Source organism: Lactuca serriola, chromosome 6, assembly GCF_051521515.1.
Source record: "Lactuca serriola cultivar US96UC23 chromosome 6, Lser_US96UC23_V15, whole genome shotgun sequence".
NCBI classification, from domain to species: Eukaryota; Viridiplantae; Streptophyta; class Magnoliopsida; order Asterales; family Asteraceae; genus Lactuca; species Lactuca serriola.
The window spans coordinates 4,241,312-4,269,093 of NC_136413.1; the positions used below are offsets into that span (position 1 = coordinate 4,241,312).

The 27,782-nt window shown below is 38.2% G+C and overlaps 2 protein-coding genes across 2 annotated transcripts; both read left to right on the top strand.

The window, feature by feature from the left end:
* Window positions 1-20,726: 20,726 nt before the first annotated feature.
* LOC145058119 (uncharacterized) lies at window positions 20,727-22,340 on the top strand. Its single transcript, XM_079006035.1, has one exon. It carries the CDS (start codon window positions 20,727-20,729, stop codon window positions 22,338-22,340), a length of 1,614 nt encoding a protein of 537 aa, XP_078862161.1.
* Window positions 22,341-23,692: 1,352 nt separating this feature from the next.
* Window positions 23,693-24,223, top strand: LOC145058120 (uncharacterized). Its single transcript, XM_079006037.1, has one exon. It carries the CDS (start codon window positions 23,693-23,695, stop codon window positions 24,221-24,223), a length of 531 nt encoding a protein of 176 aa, XP_078862163.1.
* Window positions 24,224-27,782: the final 3,559 nt, after the last annotated feature.

The window sequence follows — 27,782 nt, forward strand, 5'->3', positions numbered from 1 at the left end:
GTATTTTGTTTGGTTTTCGATGTGGTATTCGTCATTTTGCGGGTTGTGGTTTTGGTTATGGGTTATTGTTTTGGGAATTTCGTTGGTTATCATTCACGAGGGTTATTAGTGGAAACCCGACATTGGGTTGCAGGCCGGGTAGCATCTGCTTTCTGAGGAGTGGTTAGATGCAGATTGAGTTTCTTTCGAGCAGGTTGATCGGTGTTGATGTGAGATCTCATTGAGGTTGTTTATGCCTGTGAGAAGTAGTCCGCATGTAAGTGTTTTATTTGTGCAAGAGTTGTTCTGGGAGGTCGGTGATGGCGACCGGTGGTTGATAGTTAGTGCCCAAGTGGGGGAGAATTGGAGAATTCTCCGGGAGATCGATGAGTATTTGAGGGTGCTTAGCTGCTGGGATTCAGCAAGTGTTCTGTCAGCCCAGAGTATAGGCTGATAGGAGTAAGTGTCGGGCATGCGGGGCGGGATACAGACCTAGGGCATTTGATTATGGAGGGCCTAGGAGTAGGCCGGGATCGAGTATGTATGATGGAGTTAGAGTTCGGAACCCCTAGAGGGCTAGAACGGTATGCATGGGAGGATTTCTGGGGGGGGGGGTAGCCCGGAATGTTGAATGCTAGTTGAGCGGTCCGGATAGACTGAAGGCCGGTAGGCGTACCAGTCAGGCCGAAGGCTTGGAGAACGGTCCAGCCAAACTGAAGGCACTGAGAGCGGTCCAGATTGGCTGAAGGTTCTGAGAGTGGTCCAGATGGGCTGAAGGCCTGGTGAGGCGGTCCAGTCATGCTGAAGACTCTGTAGGTATTGTTGGATCAGTTTGAGGATATGGATTGTGTATGTTGCAGTGTGATTGCATTAGAAGGTCTGGCCCCGGGTAGTGATCTTGATTAGTGGAGATAGTGCAGGGGCTTGAGAGTCCCTGCAATGAGAGTCAGAGTAAGAGTGTTGGATGGATAGCGGATACGCTAAAAAGGGTGGTGTAGCGTTGGGTGAGCACCGTGGCACTCGTCGGAGTGACAATGTGGTCAAGTGGATTCCTTGGTAAGGATAAGAGAGAGGTGTGTAACTCCGCGAAGGAGTGCAAGTTCACGGAAGTGAAAGCGGCAGAGCAGAGTTATGAATAAAGTAATTCGATTATGGTTATTGAGCAGCGTGTTTGCGACAGTGGAATAAAAGCTCATCCGGTTTGGGATGTTTGCTGAGATCGCGGAGGGAATTCCGCAGATGTAGAGCCAAGAGACTCGAAAGGGATGCAGGGAGAGAGTCCTGGGCTCTCAGTGTGATTCTGATCAGGGTATGGGATATGTATTAGTGGTTCATCCTGGGGGATGTTGGAGGATATCATCAGTGTATCGGGTTTTCCCAACCTGAGGGTGTTGGAGCAAGTTCAGCATGTGTATGTGATTGCAAGAGGAGAACTCGTGGGAGTTGCTCTGAGATTGAGAATGGGTATTTCCGTCATCACGGAATGGATAGAGTGGGATTCGGATCGGGGATCCGATGGTTCATGGCTTTCTAGCCCTTATGGGTTGAGTGATTATTGAGATTTGGGGCAGTGATGCTTCATGGGTAATTCTCGGTTATTGAGTGTGATTTTCAGAGGGTACAGCCGGTGCCCGGCTCGAGACGGTGGTCAGGACACCGTAAGGAAATAGAAAGTGTGTTTGAGTTTTGATGGGTATGTCTTGAGGGACTTGGCCCGGTTAAGGCCAGGTGGCGCGTTGAGGGAGTATCTTTGGGATTGAATTGCTATAGGCTTCGAGGACGAAGCCTAATTTAAGTGGGGGAGAATTGTAACATCCCGAAATATCAAGAGTAGAGTTGAAGGGCTAAAAGAGTATATTGGGAAAGAGTGACTCGGCGAGTCCATGGATGGACTCGGCGAGTAGAGTCGCGATTTGGTCGCGTGTTAAGTAGCCGACTCGGCGAGTCGATGAGATGGACTCGGCGAGTAGGCGCTGAGTGGAGAAAACCCTAATTCTCGGGGTTGAGCCCTATATAAAGAACATTATGTTTCCTTCCCAGCCTCTTCATCACCCCTTGAGTCCCAGAAACCCTAATTTCGTGGAGAAACCCCATTGTTGAGCAAATTGGAGCTTGGAGAGGTGGTTGTTGAAGAGATCTTAGAGAAGGAGAGGCTTGGAGCAAGGGGCTTTGCTTGGATTCAAGTTTCATTGCAGTTGGGGCGTTCTTTTGAGGTAATATCTCGTCTTTGAGCTGCTATTTCCTTGATGCATCATTTTGGGGGTATTAGAGATTATATATTTGGATGTGTTGGAGTTTAGAGGTTAGATTTGAGGTTGCTACCTCAGATCTGGAATGGAGAAGAGTTGGAATGCATGAAAGTCCCTGTGTTGAGTGTTGGATGAAGCTATCATGTCCCAAACCTTAGCCCTAATGTGCAAAATGCATAGATCTCTTTGGATTCACGTAAAGTTTGCCACTTTACGTGATGGATGAGTTGTGGGAGGCTAGATCTATGTTTTGGATCAATTGCATGGCCTGGAATGCTTCTGTATGGATTCAGACCGGTGGTACTCGGCGAGTCACATGGGTGTACTCGACGAGTTGCTTGAAGATGAGCTGGAACTCGACGAGTTGGAAGAACAACTCGGTGAGTTGGATGAAGATGGTCTGGAACTCGGCGAGTTGTATGAACAACTCGGCGAGTAGGTTGAAGATAGCCTTAGACTCGGCGAGTCTGTTCTTGGACTCGGCGAGTCTTGTCGAAGAGTTCCAATATTTTCTGGTCGAGTCGAGAATCGGTGAGTCAAGGGATGACTCGGTGAGTTGTGTGCGAGTGGACTCAGAGTTGTTGGACTCGGCGAGTTAGGTCGCGGATTGAGAGAAGTTCTGAGTATGGGGACTCGGCGAGTCATCGGGTTGACTCGGCGAGTAGAGTCAGTCGGGGGTTGACTTTGACCTTGTCCAAGGGTTGACCAGTCGTCTTTCAGGGGTATTTTGGTAATTAAGGGTATTTATTGAGTGAGTGTGTTAGTGTTCAGTGGAGGAGTTCGTGTCGGAGCTTGGAGCAGCGAGATCTTATCCTTCAGCCGGCAGTTTCGAGGTGAGTTATCCTCACTATATCAATAGGGTCTATGACACCAAGGTCGGCCTTTATCGGATTGAGATCCGGGTAGTTGTTATGATGTTGCTGTGATATGTTTGCATCCTGTGAGTTAGGATGGTATATGTTAGAGACCTGATTGAGATCGGTATCCTGAGAGATAGGGAGATGCTGTGTTAGTGACCTGTTAGGTCGGTATCCTGGTTAGGATGGTGGTATGTTATGTGATCTGTTTGATCTGCTTGTTGACTGTGAATTGCTATATGATTATATGTATATGTGCACATGGTTGTTTGGACTGGAGTTGGGTTGAGGCGGGTCCTGCTGTGTGCTGTAGGCCAAGATACCCAGGGCGGAACGGTTGTCCCGAAGGCCCAGCGAGCGGTCCGGATAGGCTGTAGGCCCCGAAAGGGCGGACCAGACGTGCCGAAGGCTCGGAGAGTGGACCAGATAGACTGAAGGCCTGGTGCGGGCGGACCAGTCATACTGTAGACTCAGAGAGGGGACCAGGTGGACTGTAGGCCGGTGCGGCGGACCAGTCACACAGTAGACCCAAAGTGCATGGCTGTTCTGTGATCGGATATGTTATGACATGTTATGCGTGTATGGTATTTGTGGTTGGTATTTTGGGGATATCTCACTAAGCTTTCGGGCTTACAGTTGTGGTTTCATGTTTTTCAGGTTCTTCAGGAGACTGTGGCAAGGCGAAGGCGTGATCGTATCGTTCCTCGTGATTTTGTAGTAATGTGATTCTGGGAATACGTTAAATGTTTTATATTGAAAACCTTTTGTAAAGATTTAATGGAATCGAGCTGTTTTTGAAAAATTTAAAATTGGTTGTATTTTTCGGTCGTTACATACTTTACCACCCTGGTAAAGCTAAGGTTGTTGCTGATGCTCTCAGTCGGAAAGTCAATCTTGAAATGAAAAGGCCAAGAGCGTTGAGAATTGAAGTTGTCTCGACAATTTTGGAAAGTATAAAGAAAGCTCAAAGCGAAGCTTCTGAGAAGAATGACCGAAAGGAGGAACGTTTGGGTAAAACGTTAGTGTTCGGTATAAACAGTTACATACTGAAGGTGTTCCAAGATCGGATTTGGGTACCTAAGTCCGGAGGAATTAGAGATCTTCTGATGGAAGAAGCTCACAAGACCATGTACTCGATTCATCCGGGTAGAACTAAAATGTATAGGGACCTGAAACCCTACTACTGGTGGCCGACGATGAAGCTTGATGTTGCAAAGTATGTGGCTGAGTGCGTGACTTGTGCGAGAGTCAAGACACAACATCAGAAACCATATGGGAGTTTAGAGCCTTTACCTGTGCCTATGGGTAAATGGGAAGACATTGCTATGGATTTTGTCACTAAACTACCCCGAACAAAGAATGATCACGCCATGATTTGGGTGGTCGTTGATCGATTCACTAAGAGTGCGCATTTCATAGCAGCCAAGGAGAAATGGTCTATGGAGAAGCTTGCAAATTCTTACGTGAAGGAAATTGTGAGGCTTCACGGTGTTCCGTTAACAATAGTATCAGATCGTGATAGTCGTTTCACCTCGAGGTTTTGGAAAAGTCTACAAGAGAAATTGGGTACCAAGTTGTGTTTAAGTACAGCTTACCATCCGCAGACTAATGGTCAGAGTGAAAGAACAATACAAATACTTGAAGATATGCTGAGAGCATGTACCCTGGAATTCCTAGGTAACTGGGATGAACATTTACCTTTGGTAGAATTTTCCTACAATAATAGTTTCCACTCGAGCATAAAGATGGCACCTTATCAAGCTTTGTACTGACAGAAGTGTCGTACGCCGTCTTGTTGGCTTGAGGCTGGAGAAAAGCAGTTTATGGGACCTGAGATGGTCCATCAAACCGCTGAAAAGTTGAAAATAATTAGAGAAAGAATGTTAGCAGCTCAAGATCGTCAAAAGAGCTATGCTGACAAGAAGCGAAGGCCAATGACCTTCGAAGTTGGAGATTTGGTTTTGCTTAAAGTCTCGCCATGGAAGGGATTTATAAGATTTGGTAAAAGGGGAAAGTTGAGTCCAAGGTTTATTGGACCGTTTAAAGTTCTTCAGAGAATTGGGAACCAAGCTTACAAGCTTGAACTACCAGAGGAACTGAATGGAATTCACAACACTTTTTATGTGTGTTATTTGAGGAAATTCACGGGAGAAGTTCCCGATATAATTCCAATTTCTGAATTGAGAATTGATGAAAACAAGAGGTTAATTGAAGAACCAGAGGCAATTGTTGACCGAAAGACTCAGAAGCTTCGACGCAAGATGGTCGAATTAGTGCTTGTTTGTTGGAAACATTCGAATGGGTCAAATCGCACCTGGAAAACGGAGAGTGACATTTTGAGTCGCTATCCGCATTTGTTTGTTGATGTGTGATTCTGGAGACAGAATCATCCTAAGGGGGAGAGAATTGTAACGCCCGCGTTTCTAGGCTAGGCATTTTCGTTGATGTAATAGTCTAGGTTAACCTTTGTAACCCATTTTGAAATAATAGAAATATATTATTTGAGTATTATGTGTTTTGTGCTTAATTGCTTAATTATGTGATTTGATTAATTAAGAATAAAATGAGCGTCAAAATTTAAGTGTAAAATAAACTTGATATCTTTGGATAATGTTGTAGTAGTTGAAACGAGGTTTCCGAATATATAAAGAACGCCCAAATTTGACTTCGTATGAGGAAGTTATGATTTTCTGAAGTTTCGACTTAGCGGTATGCAGCCCGAAATACTCGCTTTGAGATCGAGCGGTTTTTAGTCGAATCAATCTAAACGAGAATCGAAGATCTCGTTGTTGGTATCGAAGCGATGAAAAGTTAGGCGAGAACGGACGTCAAACGAAGAAGTTATGAATTTATAACGAAGTTTTTCTGTCCCGGCCTACTAAAAATAATTAATAAAAATAAATCAAAATTAGCGGACGGAGTCTAAACAAAAGTTGTAGAGCGTAGTCTCACCTACGCGTGGATATAAAGAACGTCGAAAACGGAGTTCGTATGAAGAAGATATGAATTTCCGAAGTTTATTAAATAATTAATATTTAAATTTAATCTTTAATTCGGATGTATATCCGAAGGAGTCACCGATCTGATCCGAAGTACGCCCAGCGTACTAGCGTACGCCCAGCGTACCGCGAAGCATGACGCACCTCGCACTCGAGTTCTTCGGATGACGCATCGCATGACGATTCAGACGCGTACCCCCCGCGTACTGCTGTACGCCCACCGTACTCCGAGGCTCCAGCCTCCTATAAATAGGATGCGAGGGCAGCCGGCTCATTTGCTCTTTTTCTCTCTTCTCTCTCCCGTTTTGCATCGTTTTGCGTGCCAGAAGTACCCCAAAGCCCCGGTATCATTCCCGAGTCCCGAAGCAAGATCCGAAGCCCCGAGAATCCCGAAGAGCGTGATTCCCAAGCCGAAGCTCTGCCCGCGAGAAGTTCGATTTTTGTGAAGATCTTCCAGATCTGCGGAGAGATACTATTTCTACAAGCCGTAGTGCTGTCTAATCATCTTCTGATCAAGTGAGTGTATACTACCTTTCATAAACACGATAATCATACAAGTATGGTTTGAGTGTATTAAGTATATTGTTGTTTATATGCGTGAGTGTGTGGTTACTTTCTTCTAACGCATAATTATGAAGTATTTTATATAAAATACGTGCTATGTGTATATATTTTGTTGTTATATGTGTGAATGTATATTCACTCTCTTCTATCTCATGGATCTGATTTGTTTTCTATGAAATACGTGTTATGTGTGTGTGCCTCATCTGTTATGTGGAATATGTATTGATTAAAGCATGCTATACAGTTTTTTAAACTATGTATAAAAATGTATATTTTTATCTACTAATATGTTGGGTAGAACATGGGTAGATAGTTGGTGTGTAATAAACAGATGAGAGGCCTCGTTGTTGTTTTGATTCAGTCATCTAGCGGAGTTTAGATGACGACCACAGACTTTTCTAGACAGTCCTGTGGAACATTAGCAGGCTCGCCACCTGTAGGTGTTAATGAACTTGGGTGTTCATTCTCTGTACTCCATCCCCCTCATGGTTGCCTGATTTGACTTATATTGCTGAGGAACCCCCGAAGCATGTGTTGTCGCCCCGATGAAATATTCTTAGACTAGGTCCCTTGTGTCAGTTGTCTTAGGGATGTAAAGTGAGAATAACGGGAATGGGTAACTGGGTTATTGTTGGTTGGTGGAATTAAATATAATTATTTATTGTGGGTTGAAAACCCTATATGCTCACCAGGCTCCCAAGCCTGACCCACTCAGTTTTATTTGTATTACAGGAAGTGGCGCAAGGGCATAAGAGGGATGAACCATCAAGTTGTTTTGTTTACAAGTCTGTATATGCATATATTTGTTGAATGACTTGTAATGTTATCGTTTATGCTTTATGGTCTGTATCGGAACATGACATCCTGAGTTTTGATTATATAATGAAAATACATTTCTTTTATTAAATGCTTTGGTAAATATTATTTTATCATACTTTGTTTTTGGGAACAAATTCCGCAACTCTTTCAAATCAAAAGGATTTACTCTGAAATTATTTTAAAAACATAAATGAAAATCGGTCTTTTCTGGCCGAGATTTTGAGGATGTCACACTATCTCTATCAGAGATAATGGATATGGGAACACCGTGCAGTCGCACTATCTCTTTAATATATGTTCTAGCGAGCTTGTCCATCTTGTCAGTTTCTTTGATAGGCAGGAAGTGTGCGGACTTGGTTAACCTATCTACGATCACCCAAATGGTATCGAGGCCACCCGTAGTCTTGGGCAACATGGTTATGAAGTCCATCGTGATCCGTTTCGACTTCCATTTAGGTATCTCCGGTTGTTGAAGTAAGCCTGATGGTTTCTGGTATTCGACCTTAACCTTTGCGCAAGCAAGGCATTTACTCACGAAGGTAGCAATCTCTGCTTTCATGTTAGGCCACCGGTATAACTTTTTAAGATCCATATACATCTTATCCGAACCTGGGTGGACGGAATATCAAGTGTTATGCGCTTCGGTCATGACCACGTCTCTGAAGCTACCAAGTTTCAGTGTCCAGATTCGGTCCATGAGATATAAGGCTCCACCACCCTTCACTTCCAAGTTCTTATCCATCCCTCTCAGGGATTCACCCGCCACGTTTTCGGGTTTCAAGGCTTCGTGTTGAGACTCTTTGATTTGTGTTGACAAGTGTGAATGGATAGTCATAGTCAATGATTTAATTCTACGAGCATAGTATTCTTTTCGACTTAGGGCGTCAGCTACTACGTTGGCCTTGCCGGGATGATAACGAATTTCGCATTCATAATCACTGAGTAGCTCGACCCACCGTCGTTGTCTCATGTTGAGCTCCTTCTGGTCGAATATGTGTTGAAGGCTTTTGTGGTCTGTAAAGATAGTGCTTTTCGTATCATACAGGTAGTGTCTCCATATCTTCAGAGCAAACACAACCGCTCCCAACTCAAGATCATGTGTGGTGTAGTTGACCTCGTGCGTCTTCAGCTGTCTTGGGGCATAAGCAATAACCTTACCTCGTTGCATTAGAACACAACCGAGCCCTTGATTGGATGCATTGCAGTAGACCATGAAGGCTTCTATTCCTTCTGGGAGGGATAGTATCGGTGCGGTGCATAAGGCTCGTTTTAGAGTTTGGAACGCTTTCTCTTGTTTCTCTTCCTAGTCAAAGGCCACGCCCTTCTGGGTCAATGTCGTAAGCAGTTTCGAAATCCGAGAGAAGTTCTGAATGAACCTACGATAGTAGCCAGCGAGGCCTAGAAATTAGCGAATTTCTGTAGGCGTCTTCGGTGCTGACCAGTTCTCAATGGCTTTAATTTTGGAAGGGTCTACATGAATTCCCTCTTCACTAACAACGTGAATCAGCATACTCCCCCTGTTAAGTCACTTTCTCATTAAGTGCTTAATACTCTACTCTAGAAGCTACAAACACAGATCCAAGTCCTTTTCTGTAACGCCCTCGTTTCTAGGCTAGACATTATTGTTGATGTAATAGTCTAGGTTAACCCTTGTAACTCTTTTTGAAGTATTAATGATGAAATATTTGAGTATTATGTGAATTATGTGTTTATTTTCTTAATTATTATAATTTAATGAATTAAGAATAAAATAAGCATCAAATTTAAAGTATGAGATAATCCCGATATCTTTGCATAAAGATGTAGTGGTTGAATCAATGATTCCGAAGATATAAAGAATGTCGAAATCCGAGTTATAACGAAGAAGTTATGACCTGTCGAAGTTTCGCGACATAACCGACAATACTGAATGACGTAAAAAGTGAAATTTACGTTAGAGCGATATTTAGCCTTAGTGATCTAAAAAAAAGTCGTAGAGTTCGTTAAACCGAGAGCGTGCATAAAAAGAACGCCCAAATCTGACTTCGTATGAGGAAGTTATGATTTTTCGAAGTTTCGACTTAGCAGTATGCAGCCCGAATACTCAATTTGAGATCGAGCGGTTTTTAGCCAAAACAATCTAAATGAGAATCGAAGGTCTCGTTAATAGTAATAAAACGATAAAAAGATAGGCGAAAACGGACGTCGGATGAACAAGTTATGATTTTATAACAGAGTTTTCCTGTGCCGGCCTACTAAAAATAAATAATAAAAAAAAGTTAAAATTAGCCAACGGAGTCTAAACGGAATTTGTAGAACGTAGTCTCACCTATGCGTGGATATAAAGAACGTCGAAAACGGAGTTCGTATGAGGAAGATATGAAATTTTGAAGTTTATTAAATATTTTCGATATTTAATTTAAATATAAATTATCCGATATTATCCAAGGGGGGAGTCAGCGAGCTGATCCTCATTACGCCCAGCGTAATTCGAAGTTCCAGCCCCTATAAAAGGATGTCCAGGGCAGCCGAGTTCTTTGCTCATTTCTTCCCTTTCTCTCGCGTTTTGCATCGTTTTTCGTGCAAGAATTGTCCTGAAGCCCCGGTATCATTCCCAAGCCCCGAAGCAAGTCCCGAAACCCCGAAGATCCCGAGAAGTGCGATTCCCGAGCCGAAGCTCTGCCCGCGAGGAGTCCGGTTTTTGTGAAGATCTTCCAGATCTGCCGATCATCTTCTGATCAAGTGAGTGTGTAGTTGTTTTCTTCTAATGCATAATTATGAAGTATTTTATATATATAATACATGTTATGTGTATATTTTGTTGTTATATGTGTGAATGTATATTCACTTTCTTCTATCTCATAGATCTGATTTATTCTCCATGAAATACGTGTTATGTGTGTGTGCCTCATCTGTTGTTTTGGAATATGTATTGAATGAGAATGCTATACAGGTTTTAAACTATGTATAAAAATATATATTTTTATCTACTAATATGTCGGGTATAACATGGGTAGATAGTTGTGTGATAAACAGATGAGAGACCTCGATGTTGTTTTGATTCAGTCATCTAGCAGAGTTTAGATGACGACCACAGACTTTTCTAGACAGTCCTGTGGAACGCTAGCAGGTTCGCCACCTGTAGGTGTTAATGAACTTGGGTGTTCATTCCTGTACTCCATCCCCCTCATGGTTGCCTTATTTGACTTATATTGTTGAGGAACCCCCGAAGCATGTGTTGTCGCCCCGATGAAATATTCTTAGACTAGGTCCCTTGTGTTAGTTGTTTTAGGGACATAAAGTGAGAATAACGGGAATGAGTAATTGGGTTATTGTTGGTTGATGAAAATAAAGTTAATTACTTATTGTGGGTTGAAAACCCTATATGCTCACCAGGCTCCCAAGCCTGACCCACTCAGTTTTATTTGTATTACAGGAAGTGGCGTAAGGGCATAAGAGGGATGAACCATCAAGTTGTTTTGTTTACAAGTCTGTATATGCATATATTTGTTGAATGACTTGTAATGTTATCGTTTATGCTTTATGGTCTGTATCGGAACATGACATCCTGAGTTTTGATTATATAATGAAAATACATTTCTTTTATGAAATGCTTTGGTAAATATTATTTTATCATACTTTGTTTTAGGGAACAAATTCCGCAACTCTTTCAAATAAAAAGGATTTACTCTGAAATTATTTTAAAAACATAAATAAAAATTGGTCTTTTCTGGCCGAGATTTTTGGGATGTCACATTTTCCACGTCTTAATCCATAAAGTCACTGACTTGGTGACTTTACTTGGCCCAAAGAAGGCCAAACTCCCAAAAATGATATTCCACTTCCATAAAGAGGGCTAGATCTCATGCATGAACCCATTAAGACATTTAAGATGGAGACTTTACTACTTATGTGACCCTTTTAGCTCTGAGGGTGGCAACCCTAAGCTCACAAACTAGATTTCATTATAAAGGTCCGTTCTTAGGACCAAAATGACTCCAAAACCACACTACACTAGATCTAAGCATTCTTTAGTAAAGTTATGAACTTTATACCTCAAAAGAGTTCCAAATGGTGATGCTATTCCAGATCTATGAGCTCCAACTCCCCAAGTTCTTCCTTGCCCACTTCTTCTTTAACTCTTCCAAGCTTACACCAACAAAATGAGCTTCTTGAAGTCAAAATCACCCAAGGATGAAGATATGAGGCGTTCTAGGGTTTCTCTGAGGTTGGGGAGGCTGATAAGGAGGCTAGGGTTTGAGCCATTATGTTCTTTATATAGTGGTTGACCCTAAAATTAGGGTTTCTGGACACTGGACGTACGCTGGGCATACATCCTGTACGTTGGGCGTACGCCAAAAACACCCGCGGCCATTTCTTTTTATACGTTGGGTGTAACCCAACTGACGCTTGGAAACTCATGCACCTTTTACTTTTCATGCATGGTCCTTCCTTGTCAACTTTTCCCTTAGGGACCATAATGCCAATAACTTCAAAGAGTCATATCTTCCTTACCCGTGGTCTGTTTCCAACGAACTTTATATCCACAAAAAGGTGGCGGAAAGCCCTGCGCTTTAAGCCACATCGCCAATCCTAAAAAGCTTTCGAACAAAACTCAAGACCCATGAAAGACCAAAACGCCCCTAGCCTTGGACTTTGAAATTCATACGCGAATACTTTCAGAACAGGGTGTTACATTCTGTTTTGAAAGGGAAGAGCTCGGGATGACTGCATTGCACACACCATATTGTTTCGCATATTACATGACTCTGATGTACTTTGACGTTTATTGATATACTTTGATTCACTATGGTTTTGGATAACGGTTTTTATTAATTTAAAAATCAATTTTTTTAGTCTTAAATTTTGGAACGTTACAGACGATCCAACGATCCTAATCAGCCCTCAACAACTGAAACTGGTTTTCAAGCGACACACCGACGGTATTCCAACGATCCTACGAAAGCTTTGACGACCAAAACGTTTATGTTTGCAACCTGTTTTGGCCTGATCTACAACCCTCTAGTGTCGTTTCGCTCCAAAACATGTACCGAGTAAAAATCAGAAATCACGAGACGGTTCCTGATCCCGATAATGGTAACTCGACACACTATGGAAGTGAGTTCGTGACTCCATTTTAAACTCTTTAATGTTTTCAGCAAAGAATGCATGCAAAATCTCAGTTATGTTTTTATATAAACATTTGATTTATTATCTAAATGCTTTTATAAAAATGGATATATATTATGATAAAAACTAGTTATTAAAAATATAACACATTAGTTTTTGTTCAAATCATATACTTCATTTGATGTTTATTAGTAAAATAAACATTATATATTTACCAGATTATGATTACGAATGATTAAACCGTTATAAATATATAGTTTATAACATGCGTGACAACCAAGAAAATTGTCGTCACCAATCACCGTTACGAAATAACAGGGAAAGATAAATGTAATAGCTTAGTATTGTGATGTTTGATTTTATGAATAAATATAATCAAATATGTTGTTATATTTTGAAATAATTCGACGTTTAGGATCGAAAATATACATAAAAAAATTGTACCATCTTTTAAAATGGTTAATATATTTGGAAAGTACTCGTCGATGTGATTTAAAGGATATAAAATTGGTAAAAATCCGACTGATCGGAGGAGTTATGATTTTTGTAAAAAGTAAAATCAACATCGTAAATAATAATTCCGACGTCGAAATGGTACATAGAGATTGGTTACGTTTTGACTAAAGTTATAACAAGGAGAATCGTAGTACTCCTCGAGGTAAGAACTTTAGGAAAAAAATGCCAAAAACGGAATCCATATGAAAGAGATATGATTTTTGTAAAATCATTTATTTTTACCCCGTTAGACAAAAAGATGAAAGTGAAAACTAGTTACAACCATACAAAGGAAAGTTGTAGTACTAGTTGAGATCATCACATAGATATAAAGAAGGTAAGGATCGGAGCTCATATGTATAAGATATGGATTTTTCAAAATCCTTTTTGTGCATGCAAGGTACGCGCCATTTCACGGTGTGCACCTGACACCGTATTCGATCAGATTGTGAGTGATGTGGCCCCGGGAGAGAGTGACACGTGGCAACTCCCTGATGGAGCCATGGTGATCCCACGCGATGCGTACAGATATTTGCGCTGTGTGCACACCATAGCCTCAATTATAAATAACAGGGAATGCGGCCTGTCTCTGCATCCCTCACAATTCTCTCTCTCTCTCTCTCTCTCTCTCTAGAGCTGCTACAATCCCGAGGTGCCCTGGAGTCACGATCCTGAATCAACCCTACGCCAACGGTATCACGCATCAAGGGTGAGTTCACAACCCCACTTTTACGGTTTTAAAGGATTTTATGAGGGGTAATACATGCTTATCAAATTGCTTTATCAAAATATATTATTAGTTTATATATATATATATATATATATATATATATATATATATATATATATATATATAACCATGGAATGATAGGATAATATGCTGATAGAAATTCTGCCTAATCTTAAGCAATGATATTATGCATAATCGTTATGCTACCCGATATATGAGGAAAAAGATATACCTGGAGGTTATGTTGTCCGATTTCCTAGGATAACTTAGTACCTATAAGTAATGCTGACCAAATCTTAGGATATGCATTGTAGTTAGTTGTTATACTAGCGATTTCCTAGGATAACTTAGTACCTATAAGTAATGTTGACCAAATCTTAAGATATGCATTGTACTTAGCTGTTACTCTCCCCTAATATCCTAATTACTTTATATATATATATATATATATATATATATATATATATATACACACACACACACACACACAAGATGACATGTGGAATATTAACTCATTATAATTATCTTATATATATATATATATATATATATATTATAATGAAGTATACATATAAAGTGATAATGATGGAAGAAAGTGTACGGATAGGACTGTACCATAACCTATCAAAGAATATCTAATAAAGATAATTACTTATAGATAGGGTTAAGTATATACGAATAATTATGAAAAGAAATTGGTATATGGGAAAGACTAAGTAAGGAAAAGATAAAACGGTAATCATACTTAAGATTAAATAAACACTTGTTAGTCAGTTGTTATTATTCATCCTATAGCATGATTAATTTCGGCTAACCCCGAGCTTATAATCATTAATCTTGTGAGATTCAGAAAGATATGTATAGATCTATTCATGGTTGATACCCCCACCTGTGATTGTTAGCTACAATCCCGGTAGGATATCTTAAGTATAAAAGTAATATTATTCGATGTCCGATGAAGCGTCATGTGGGGTATTTGTCGGTCAACAACATCGATTATAGGGGCTCATGGTAATGCTGTTTGGAAAATATTAATTTAAAACTGCATAGAGGGACGCCTTTGAGTAGTTGTATGATTCAATTCGATAAAGATTATAAAGATTAGGATATGTAATACATCCTAAAGGAAAGAAAGATTTTAAAACAAAAATAGTTTTCGATCAAATAAAATTATAAAATAGAAAACTATAAAACCTGTGAAATCACCGACTTTATGTTGAGAATTTCAAAATACATGTATTCTCGGGAAGATGAGTGTGGGGAGTAGCTGTGGAAGGAAGGAAGTAATCAAGGGTGTTGCTAGAAGTCATTTCTGTTTGTTTTATGTTCAGTTATGAATATGAAGTGTGCTTGAACTTTAAACAATGTAATCCTAAAATAATTTATAATAAATAAAAGTAATGTTTGTGTATACTTTTGTTTATTGTTCAATATACTTGTAACCGTGATTCAATGTCCCTACGTTGCACATCCCATTGTTTCTGCCGCCGGCTAGGGGTGTGACAGATTGTTATCAGAGCTACAGGTTATAGCGAACTAGTAATTCCTTAGGAACTACGACTATAACCTAGGTCATGCACTCTAAACTAGTTAAATCTAATAAAAAGTATTATTATTAATTACCATATAGATAGACTACTTATGAGAGATGTGACTAGTTTGAACTGTCGTTTGGGTTGCTGGATTTCAGAACGGCTATATGCTAAAATGGTCCTACCCTCTGACACTTCTCACCTGGCCGATCCTTATTTGATAGTCTTGAAATACAGAACTTAGAATTAATAAAATACCCTTAATCAAACAATAATAAGATAAAAGCATTATATAAACTCCTATAAATATACCTACTTATCATAAAGATCATCCAATTAAATCACAACTTAGGATTTTAGGTCAAAAACAAATCCTAGGGTTATTACAATACTGCGGCCTTACCACAACTAGACCTAGAATGCACAACTAAGTTTTATTATGGTTCGACCGATGCACACCTAAACCTGGATGTCGTAGTTGGCAATCTAAATTCTTAAAGATTTGTGGATCAATATATTAGTTTGATTAGTTGATTTAAGAGTTAGACCAAAACATACATCTTGAGGATTTTTGGATCGATGACGTAGATCGAATTATTGAGGATTGGACTTTAAGGATTAAGACTCGTAGGGACTTAGTAAAAAATGACTTAATGGAGTCGTAGAACTCATCCACACCTTGGTGTGTATATACGATTTGTGGAAAACAGAGATAAGATGAAGAAGATATGCATCTTTGAAGATGCATCAGAAAATGGGAAACATTGGTATTTTGAGATTTTACATCGCTTAATGGATTAAGTATCGTATGAACTAAGCCAAAAGTAATTAGATAGAATTGTAGGTTTTGTTAATACCTTCACGTGGATATAAATATCACTGAAAACAGGTTTAAAACGAAGAAGTTATTACTGCTTGAAGTTGAAATGGAAAATAACCAAAGCTGGAATTTGTGAAATGCAGCCACCATGGTGTGGTAATAAGGTTGCCACGGCGTGATGACGCTTCCAGAAAAGATATTTAATATGTTAAACCTCTTTCCTCGAACCCATTTCACAAAAAATATTCCAGAGCTCTGATAGAGCGATTTTGAAGGCAAGAAGGTGTCTTCATGTTATTGGAATGTATAATAGTAAGGAATAAACTCTAAGAGCATAAGAAGGTATCATCTTATTCTTGAATTGGGTTTCCTAGCTTCCATGGTAGTTTTGTGATTTGATTAGGAAGCTTAAAATTCTGGTTAGATAACCTGATTACAATGTTATTGCAAGTGTTTGGAAGCTAATTACAAGCTTTATAGTATGTTTTCATGGTTAAATTCAAGAAGTTTGATAGTAAGGGTTATAAGCCCTAAATTGTGAAAATGATGTACTTGTGAAATTGAGTATAGTACTTAATGAATTAAGTCATATGTAAGATTCATTTGTGGAGCTTAATCAGTCTCTTGACAAGAATTTGTCAAGTTAGTATTTTGGGACACAATATGATTGTTGCCAAATTAGAATGTTATAAGCTCCAAATGGATTAAGATGAGTTATAAGGAACTTTATATGATATGTGAATAGGATTTGGCAAAGAAGATTGATCAAGTGCATCAATTGGAGATTTGGAGCCAATGGTAGTTAGTTTTCACTAACTAACAAGGTAAGTTATAACTGTCATTAGATTATGATTATATGAGCTATAATATTATGAATGCGGATGTATACATGTTTAGATATTAGTGGTATTTGTTATATACCTACATGTTATTTAATGAATGCTTAGATTAAGTACTTAATGAATAAAGTGTTTGCTTGATAGTAGAATATTTTTAATGAAATTATATGATAGAATATTTATGGTCTAAGTAATATGAAAGATTATAAGAAAGTAGAAAGGTAATTCTTTCAAGGAAGAGAATATGTGTTTGTGGAGAAGATTGATAAAGGTTTCCATGAATGAAACAAAGTAAGATGTTTCTTTTAGAGAAATTTGATAGTAATCCATGAGGGTTATATGTAGAGGATCCATAAGAGATCATTGTAACCCGCGAGGGGTTATATGTTGAGGATTTGTAAGGGATCATAGTAATATGTGAGAGATTATATTTAGAGGATTGGTAAGGGATCATTGTAACTTGTGAGGGGTTACATGTAGAGGATCCATAAGGGATCATAGTAATCCGTGATGGATTATATGTAGAGGATGTGTAAAGGATCATTGCAATCCATGATGGAAAGAAATGTTGCCAAAAGATCCATGACAGATCAAAATGAGGGGACTGAGTATAGATGAGTCTACACCAGTAAGGTCAGAACTTTGTTGTTCCCCTATATGACATATTTAATTATTTTATGTGAGTAGACCGTTTGAGTCTTAATGAGAATAGAGTTGTAGAGTATGATGAGATGATAAAAGAATGGTAGAGTATGAGAAAAAGAGAAAAGAATGGTAGAGTATGAGAAGAGATTAGAATGGTAGAGTATGAGAAGAACAAAAAAGAATGGTAGGGTAAAAGAAGAAGAAGAGATTAGAATGGTAGAGTATGAGGAGATAAGAACATAGTGGTAGAGTATGAGAAGAAGAGAACATAATGGTAAAGTATGAGAAGATGAGAATAGAATGGTAGAGTATGAGAAGATGAGAATAGAATGAAAAGTATCAGAAAATGGGAATAGAATGGTAGAATATGAGAATATGATAATAGAATGGAAAAGTATGAGAATATGAGAATATAATGGTAGAGTATGAGAAGATAAGAATAGAAAGGTAAAGTATGAGAAGATGAGAATAGAGTGATGTAGTATGAGAAGATTTGAGTATAGAGTGTTTTATAACTTACCAGACTTGTCTGATGTTTGTAGATTTTCATGTGTTGCAGGTTTAGATAGTAGACATAGTACGAGAGGAGTTAGAAGCATCAAGGACTCGGACTAGATGTAGATTTTTATTTTTGGTATATCATTTTTGCTTTAAATTATGGTTAAGATATATTGTAAACCCAAATATATTTTGGGATGTAAAAATGTTCTTGAAACTTTGGTTTTTGAATGTTTATGGTAAAACTCTGATAAATCCTCAAAATATTTTATTGAGAAAAGTCGGGTTGTTACAAATAAAGCAAAATTGTAAAAAACACTCGACATTAGTTAGTCGGTGGACTGAGGTTAAATGATTAATCGACTAGACGTAGATTAATTGGAGACCCTAAATGCCCTTGAATTAAAAAATATATATATGACTAATATCAAAGTTCGTAAATACCACTAATCTCATAACAAAATATGTTAATATGATTAATACAATATTAATAATTCCTCAAATAGTTTCTGTTTAGATAAAACCTCTTCAAAGTGTTAAATTTCATTGTTTGTTTCTGCTTCGGTTGTTGTGTATACATAGATAAATTGTTAGCTGATTTTTGTTGACTGTGTAGCGCATAGGGACTAATCGGAGATTCTTTTTATGGTCAACCTCAGGGGACTTAACAAATAGACAATGCTAAATAAAGAATTCTTATATAAAATTGAAAAAAAAAACAATGTACCATCTAATGTTTGAAGTCTGAAGAAGAATTACACAACTAGGTCAGAAATAATGGATTACATCCTAGATCTAACGAGAAGGTAAAAAACCTAAGAGAATAAAAGTAGATTAAGATACGTCCATAAACAAACTTACAAAAAAAAAGTAGATTACGATACGTTCTAACAGTGCAAAATTTTCTGAAAACCCCTATGAAGTTGAATATCAAAACACACACACACATATTTTTAATATATATAAAATAGTTACACTTTATATGCCATCTTACTACGAAATGGTTTTATTTCGGAGTAAAGGCCATTTCTAAAAACACATATAAGTTTGACCATTTCTAATAACATAACAAAGAAATCTGGTCTTTTTTTATGAAACTTATTTATTAATGTGCCATAATATTGAATTTAAGGTATTTTATTGAATATGCAAAAAATTGCATGTTCATTATTCCTGAAGGAATTGGAATTATTCAAGTAAAATATATATGCCATAATATTGAATTTAAGGTATTTTATTGAATATGTCTGGTTGTGTTCTAATGCAATTTTGTTGTTCGTAAATCGTACCCCCAAATTAACATGCTCGATCACACTCATATCAACGGTGACGGAGCTTGAACTTTTGATTTGAAGGGCCAATATCTATAAAAATTAAAGAACAGGGGGGCTATAGACAAAATTTATAGTTTTAGACTTAAAATTTTTAATACTTATGGACTAGTTGTGAAAAAAAAAAATAAAAAAATAAAAAAAGAGGAGGGGCTGTGCCTCAAGAAGATCCGTCCTTGCATATCAAGGCTTAGTCAAAAGACTTGGTTCAAACCGGTGGGTCCAGAAATGAGAATATATAAAATTGTAATTTTGTTTTCAAGTAAGTCATGGTCAAACAGTCAACAGATCGATGTGTGGCCTGCATGGTTTAAGGAAAGTCATTGGTAGTTTCTTTCCTAAATATCTTTATCATATTGTGAACTTCTTTGACACGTACATACACAATGAAGGATGAAAGTTTACCAATTAGTGGTGTATGCAAAACATCATGAATGTTTGAATATTTGTTAAAGTCATAATTCATAGCATTCGAAAAAACACACAGTACCTTCGTTTGCATCCCCTTAATTGATGGATCGCATACCACCATTCCCTATCCCTTGGAGGAACATAATCATAGATCCCAAAGTACTATACAATTCTGATGAATTTTGGCAGCATCTAGTGTCCTGCGAAAATAGTACAGCAGAATCCCTGTCTTCCTTGTGGATTACACTATACAAGTTTGATCACCAAAACCGGTACAGCAAACCTATGCCATGGATTGGGATTTATATCGCATTAGCATCTTTGTTTTGCATCCTTGCAATGGTGGCTGATTTGTTACATGGTTTCAGGAACCGAAAACTATGGTTTCCATGTAAATATTTCAGTCTAAATGCTGCTTCTCTCACAGTGATAGTTGTTGCTGTAAAGCTGCCCATGGATCTAACTAATCTAATGCCGGGTTATGTGGACCAGGCTGCAAAGCTCGGAAGCCTTGGCTTTATGTGCACAATGATGGCTAACATATTGCCTTCTTTAGCAACCATGGACAGCAAGGAACTTGTGACAAACATCATAGCTTTAGGTGTTTTGGTAATCACCTTGGTTGTGAATGTTTGTATTCAAATAAACACGGGAAGTCTCACTTATCATGTAGATGAGACCGGGTCCTTTCTGGCTTTTGATAATGCATTTGTTACAGCCCATGGCTTCATACCAATCGCTTATGTTGGCGTGTTACTCATGTTGCTGATGATATATGCATGTTCATCTTTAGCAATTCTCAAGTCCAAACAGATTCTAGAATCAAAATACCAAGCGGCTCATTAAGAGATGGAAGAACCACAGAGATTAACTGTTGAGAAGCTAAAGCAGCATGTGAGAAACTATTGGATCATGGCAGGAACTGGAAGCCCCCAATTCATGACAGCTTGCTCTGCTACAACCTCAGCTTCCGGGGTAATATGTGCTTTAAGCACTGTTTTGCACATTCATATTTTGCTTTCCAATATCAGATCTCTAAGGGACTATAAGTCGGATTATAAGTGGTCAATGGTACTAATTCTCATAATACAGATTATCGGAACCATACTGGGTACAATTGCTCCACTTGCTAGATGTTTTGCAACCTTAAGCTATAAGCTGTCCATAAAATGGATTTGGAACCATATCAAAGTCTCTAAAGTAGAAAGCTACTGGACTCAAAAGTTATCTGAGTGGAAACAAAGTAACATACCATTCCCATCAAGTAGCCGCAAATGTAAGATTTTCATCCAGAATTTAAAAATCCTAATTCTCAGCAGTTGCATAGAATTTCAGAAGGCTGTTGTGGTAGCGTGCAAGATGATAGCGGTGATTCCAATTTTATCTGTGATATGTACCTTGTATTGTTTCCATCGTTGGAAGTGGGTTAGAGCCATGTTTAGCGACTCTGGTACTATAGTAGAAATGGTCGTTCCAGATCCTCCGCAACTAGGAAAAGATAAGGATCTTAGTCGGTATGTTTTGCAACTTCAAGATGACATGGAGTTTGCTGGGAGAACATTGAAAAGCATATCAAAGTCGCTCAACTGCTTGATCCAAAAAGCCAAAAAACAACAACCCAACAATCTTATGAAGCTTCTAACAGGATCTACAAGTTTTCCAGGAGTTGAAAAATTTGATTGCGTTCCAGCTTTGCTTTCAGAAGAATATCTCGGCTGTTGGAGCTTGCCGTTAGTAACTCTGACAACTATCGCCATGTCTCTTCCTAACATCCAAAACAACATGCTTGATTGCTTGCTGAGTAGTGTGAGTGAAGGTCTTGTATATGTCACACTTGTGGAAGAAAGCCTCAGGAGGGTAACCAGTGACCAGGTAAGCATTCAAACGGAGGCTAAAACTTTGTGGCTAGAAATTGAAGTCTATCACAAATGGTTAGGAAACAAGCTGCCTAAACGTGCTCCTCAAGGCTGTACGAGCACAGCAGGACAGATTCTTCAACTATTGATGGATACAGCTAAAAACATGGTCACTGATCAGGTGGAAAGTATGGATATTGGAAATCGAAATGATGATTCCAAATGCAACTATATTTCTGCCAAATCAATGTATAGTATCACCGAAACCATCCTGCTTTCCTACCATGCCGACATCAATCAGGTTAGCCAAGAGGAACTATTTGAGAAGTTATCATCCATGATTACTAACATATTGGCTTCATGTCTCATCAACTTACCCCAAGTCATAGTGATGAAATGCCATACAAGTGCCATAGAGAAAAGGGAGGCAAGTGTTCATGCTGCAGCCCAACTTCTAGGTGAGACTATGAGGATAATCAATACCCTTCAAGATCGTCAACTTCAGAGATTGAATCCAGACAAGTTGCCATATATCGAAAAGTGGCCATGTTTATTTAAAGCATCATTTTTCTTTAAAAACCATTCCATTCTTCAAGTAACCACATAAGTTCATAAAGATTTGTTGCTCTCTGTTTCATAAGTAGCAGATCATGTACTTGTTTATTTTCTTTTATTATGTGTTGGTTTTAATATTGTTGTAGTTTCCCATGAAGCGTATATTCATTATTGAGCAATTATATATACAAATTACTTGAGATAGGCCATAATACAAATGGGCCTATATACCTAAAAGGGCTATACAAATACACATATTACAATAATACAAATATATCCCGCTAACATCAACATGTTTGGAAGCTCAAGAAGTAAATTACGAATTCAACATGTTTCTACAACAATATTAGCCACACTTTGATACTCTGCTTCCGCATTAGCCCGAGAAGTCGTATTCTGCTCGTTTGAAAGACCAAGACAACAAATTGTGTCCCAAGAAAACACAATAACCTGATGTAAATTTGTGAGTAACGGGACAACCAACTATTAAACCCATATTTATTTGATATGGAAATTATCAATCTACAACTTGATTTATGGGGTTATAAGCAACTTATATCATAGACGATTCATCACCTAAAATCATGGGATTTATTGAACCCATATTTATTTGATATGGAAATTATCAATCTACAACTTGATTTGTGGGGTTATAAGCAACCTATATCATAGATGATTCATCACCTAAAATCATGGGATTTGACTCCTTAATTTCCTGTTGTAAAATATGTATATATAGTTGTCTATACTAGCTCTATAAAGTGTGTCTTTTGAATACAGAACCCATACAACTTTCTCTGTAACTTTGCTCTGCAATAGTCTATCCTTTATATGGTATCAGAGCTTACTTGCTTTAACAAGCTCAAACGATCCGATGTCTACAAAAACCATCATTCAACTCACAACACCTACACACTTTCCTATCAATCCCATCAAGCTTAACCAAACAAATTACTCTGTTTGGCGTCGACAAGTCTCCTCAACCCTCATAGGTCTTGATCTCCTGGGGTTCATTGATGATTGATGATACTGTAGCTGAGAAAAGTTTTTGGATCCCGAAAAAAAGAAACCAAATCCATATCACATGCTTATCCAACCTAATATCTCCTTTGTCGAAACTGCCCTTGAAGCATGGCAATGGCTCACAACCTTGTATGCTAACCCCTCCAGACAGGCCTGACCCAATACATGGGCGAGTTGGGCTTAGGCCTAGGGCATCAAAAATAGGAGGGCATAATATTTCTCCAACAAGTTATACTATATATATATATATATATATATATATATATATATATATATATATATATATATATATATATTGGAACATTTGGCCTAAATACCGAAAGAGAACACCAATCTTCTCAAGAAACATTTAGAAGAGATTATTTTATTGTTATAGTAGATATGACTATTGTTCAATTGAAAAGTAGATTTGAACAAATACAATATTTTCAATCTATATTTGGTTTTTTATTTGATGGTTCCAAATTAGTTTCGTTAGATGATGATGAATTAAAAAAATGTTCTTTAAATCTTGAGTCCAACTTGACAAGTGGTGAAGAATATGATATTGATGGAATTGGTTTAGTTATTGAGTTTCAAATTTTGCAGAAAATGTTACCGACTGAAGCATACAAATGTGAAAGTCCTCGGACATCTATTCAAATGGAGTATGCAAAAAGAATGGATATGTTCCCTAATGTTTTCATTGCATATAGGATCTTGTTGACAGTGTCGGTTACGGTTGCTTCCGCGGAAAGATGTTTTTCAAAATTGAAGCTTTTGAAATCGTATCTCTGGAGTACTATGACTCAAGAAAGATTGAATGGATTATTAATTTTAAGTATTGAAAGTGATTTTTTACAAAATATTGATTATTGTAAAATAAGAGATGTTTTTGCTTCGAAAAATGCACGAAGACATCGTTTTAGGTGATTTTTGTAGGTTTTTGTTTGTATTGTTTGTTTGATTATAAAATTTACTATTTTTTTGATTTTCAAATTTTTTTATATGTAAGGGCATAATTTTTTTATATATAAGGGCAAATAGCTGACAATCTTGCACTAGCCGGGAACCTGTTGATGATGAAGATCTTGTCGTTCATGTCCTTCACAACATAGGAGATGAATTCAAAGAGATGGGGGTTGCCATCCAAGCTCATGACTCCTCGATTTCTTTCTCTCTCAAAATAAGCTCACTGAATTCGAGATTCACATGACAAAAGGAACAATAGATAAGTCTACCGTCATTCCCAACATCAATTTCACTCATAAAGGCGGAAAGACACTTGGTAGGTACTCTCAAAATTCCTATCAAGACACCAGAAGAGGGAATCAACATCAAGGAAGTCCAAATTCTCAACCTTCCAACTCTAGAACCTCTTACAATCCTCAAGCTTTTTGCAACTTTTGTGACCGTGCTGGACATTTTACTAAAGAATGTCGACATTTGTCTCGCTTTCTAGAAGACAATAACATTTCTCCTTAGGCACACTTCGCTACAATGAACTCAAACAAATCCAATCCATGGATTTTCAATACAGGAGCCTCTCACCATGTCATTGGGCAAACAGATCACCTACACTCTTTATCTGATTATGGTGGTCCTGAAGAAATAATTTTGGGCGATGGTTCAGGTCTCAAAATAACACACATTGGTCACACAACCTTAAACTCACCATCTCATTTTCTTCACGTGAATGATATCCTATGTGTTCATTCTTTAAACAAGAACTTAATTTTTGTTGCAAAATTTTGTAAGACTAACAATGTTTCCATGGAATTTTTTCTGTGGCGTTTTTTAGTGAAGGATCTTCGCACAGGGGCAAAACTACTTCGGGGGGAAAATAAGAATGATCTTTACTGCTTCATGCCTTTCAAAAAACCTCAAATCAATGTTATCGCCACAGATCTAGCAAATAAGTGACATTTACACTTAGGACGTCCTGCTCCTCGCATACTACAATCTGTTTTAAACTCGTCTCACTTTAGTCCTAATAAAATTTCATGTTCTTCGTTAATCTGTCATTCTTGTCATTGTCATAAAAGTCATAAACTACCATTTGCAAACACTTCTCTAACAAGCAATAAACCTTTAGAGCCTGTCTATACTTATGTTTAGGGACCCACGAACATCTCTATTGACAAATATCGTTATTACGTAATCTTTGTCAATCATTTCTCCCCATATACATGGATTTACCCATTGAGAAAGAAATCTGATGTTGCCATCATTTTTCCACAATTTAAAACGTTAGTTGAACACCGTTTTCAACTTCCCTTATTACCTGTTTACTCGGATAATGGAGACGAATACACATTCCTGAAAAATACTGTCACATCACACGGTATCTTACACCTTACTACACCTCCTCACACCCCGAAACACAATGGTATCTCAGAACGACGACACCGTCATCTTATGGAAACAACACTTACACTTCTTCATCATGCAAATTTGCCAACCACCTTCTGGTCTTATGCAGTTCAAACAACCACATATCTTATAAATCAACTCCCAACACTCATTTTAAATCATAAAACTCCTGTTCAAACAAAAACAAACTATACACGACTCAAAAATCTTTGGTTGTTTATGTTACCCATGGCTTAAACAATATACATCCTCTAAACTCCAACCTAAAGCTACAACCTATATCTTCCTAGGGTACTCCACTTCTTAGTCCGGTTATAAATGTTACGATCCTATCACACGTAAACTGTATATCTCTCGACATGTTAGATTTCTTGAGGACACATTTCCATGGAGGCATGTTAGTAATTATCAATCTCTAACCCCTCAAGACGTTTATGCCCACGTGGAAGACTCTCACAACTCAACCACTAGTGTGTCACCAAGTACACCTACTCCGTCTCCTATGTAGACCCTCCCACCAGAAACCACTATCACTCATTACTCCAACCACCTCCTACCACCCCTATCACCAATCCCACCTCTACCACCCACTCTCCAGAAATTTTATCCCGCACTCCTCAATCTACATATACTCCACCTCCACCATCACCACAATTTCCTTCACCATCCCCATAGGTTTCTTCCCCGCCTCCACCTCGTCAAAGAAAACCCAATCCTAAGTACTTCATTGATATTTATCTCAACACAACATCAACTCACCCCTACGCGAAACTCTTGAACCATCATGTGTCGCCCAAGCCCTTAAAATACCTCAATGGCATGATGCCATGTATACAAAGTTTAATGCACTCGCTAACCAACGCAACAAAATCTATTGAAGCATTTCTTAGGCCTTCCTAGGTTTCCGAACTCACCCTGCCATCAGTTGCTGAAGAACTCCCCATAATGTCAGTTAGCTACCTCATGAATACAATCACATGCAACAAAGCTCAGATAATCCTTCGAGTAAAAGACTCATACCTACAACGGTTAGACTAAAAAAAAATCTGCGCAATAGGGTCAAATCCATCACTCTGAGATTATTCAACCTTTATTACATGTGACTTAACATATTCACTTAATAGCTAACTCACATCACTTAAGAGTCCCACAAAGCACAAAGCAAGCAACATTCATGCAGTAGCACTCTGATCCATAGAATAACCAAAGAACATTCAAACTCACATACTACAACTCATGCTAGGAACTTCCACTCTCACTTTCGGTTGCCTTATGCATGCAAATTATACAAAATACAAGATCAAAATAGACGGTCGAATAAAAGAATCTACCCTAGGACCACAACCAAACGAAGAACATGAAATAAGGGCAAATCAATCATTCCAGGTCTATAAGATCCTAACTATATACAATTTTTAAAGCATACACTTAATAGTTGCTGATACCATTATATATTCCCAATCTAGCATAGCATCCAATGCTCCCTAGACTACAAGCCATCACATATAAGGCCAATCTATCATGTGGTTCCTGAAATTATATCTAGCCTGATCCTAGCATGCAATTCTCATAACATATAATCATAACAAACATGTACGGGTATTCTCGTAATCACTTACTTGAGCACGATCGATTGCACACATCACACCCCCTTTGTCTTTACAAAAATCCTTTTAAAAGTTTATTTCCTTTTACAAAAATCTTTTTTTTTAAAGAAAACTCGTTTTCTATTTAAGAAAAAATACCAATCCTCAGTTTGAGTTCAATCACACTCAAGAGTGTGCTGGAATCTGTAACGACGTAAATTTTTAAAACAAAATTTTCACTTTAAATCATATAATCTTCATAACACATTTCATAAAATCTCATTTGTTTAATTTACAAAACGCACTCCATGTTTAATTAATTAATAATCAAGGATCCTCGAAACATAATTCCTTCTCTGGTGTGTACAATCAAGTCGGTGCCGTCCCGCGATCTTGAGAAAACCCAAAACACATAACACATAACACGGTAAGCACGAAGCTTAGTGAGTTCCCCCAAAATACCACATATAACAATTCGCCACTCGAGGCTATACTCTGGAAGACCCTCTGGTCTGTGTGTCTCAGCGGGAGCC

Bases quoted from the DNA above. Each gene is read 5' to 3' on its own strand.
- LOC145058119 (XM_079006035.1), top strand. From the start codon at position 20,727: ATGGAAGAACCACAGAGATTAACTGTTGAGAAGCTAAAGCAGCATGTG.
- LOC145058120 (XM_079006037.1), top strand. From the start codon at position 23,693: ATGACTATTGTTCAATTGAAAAGTAGATTTGAACAAATACAATATTTT.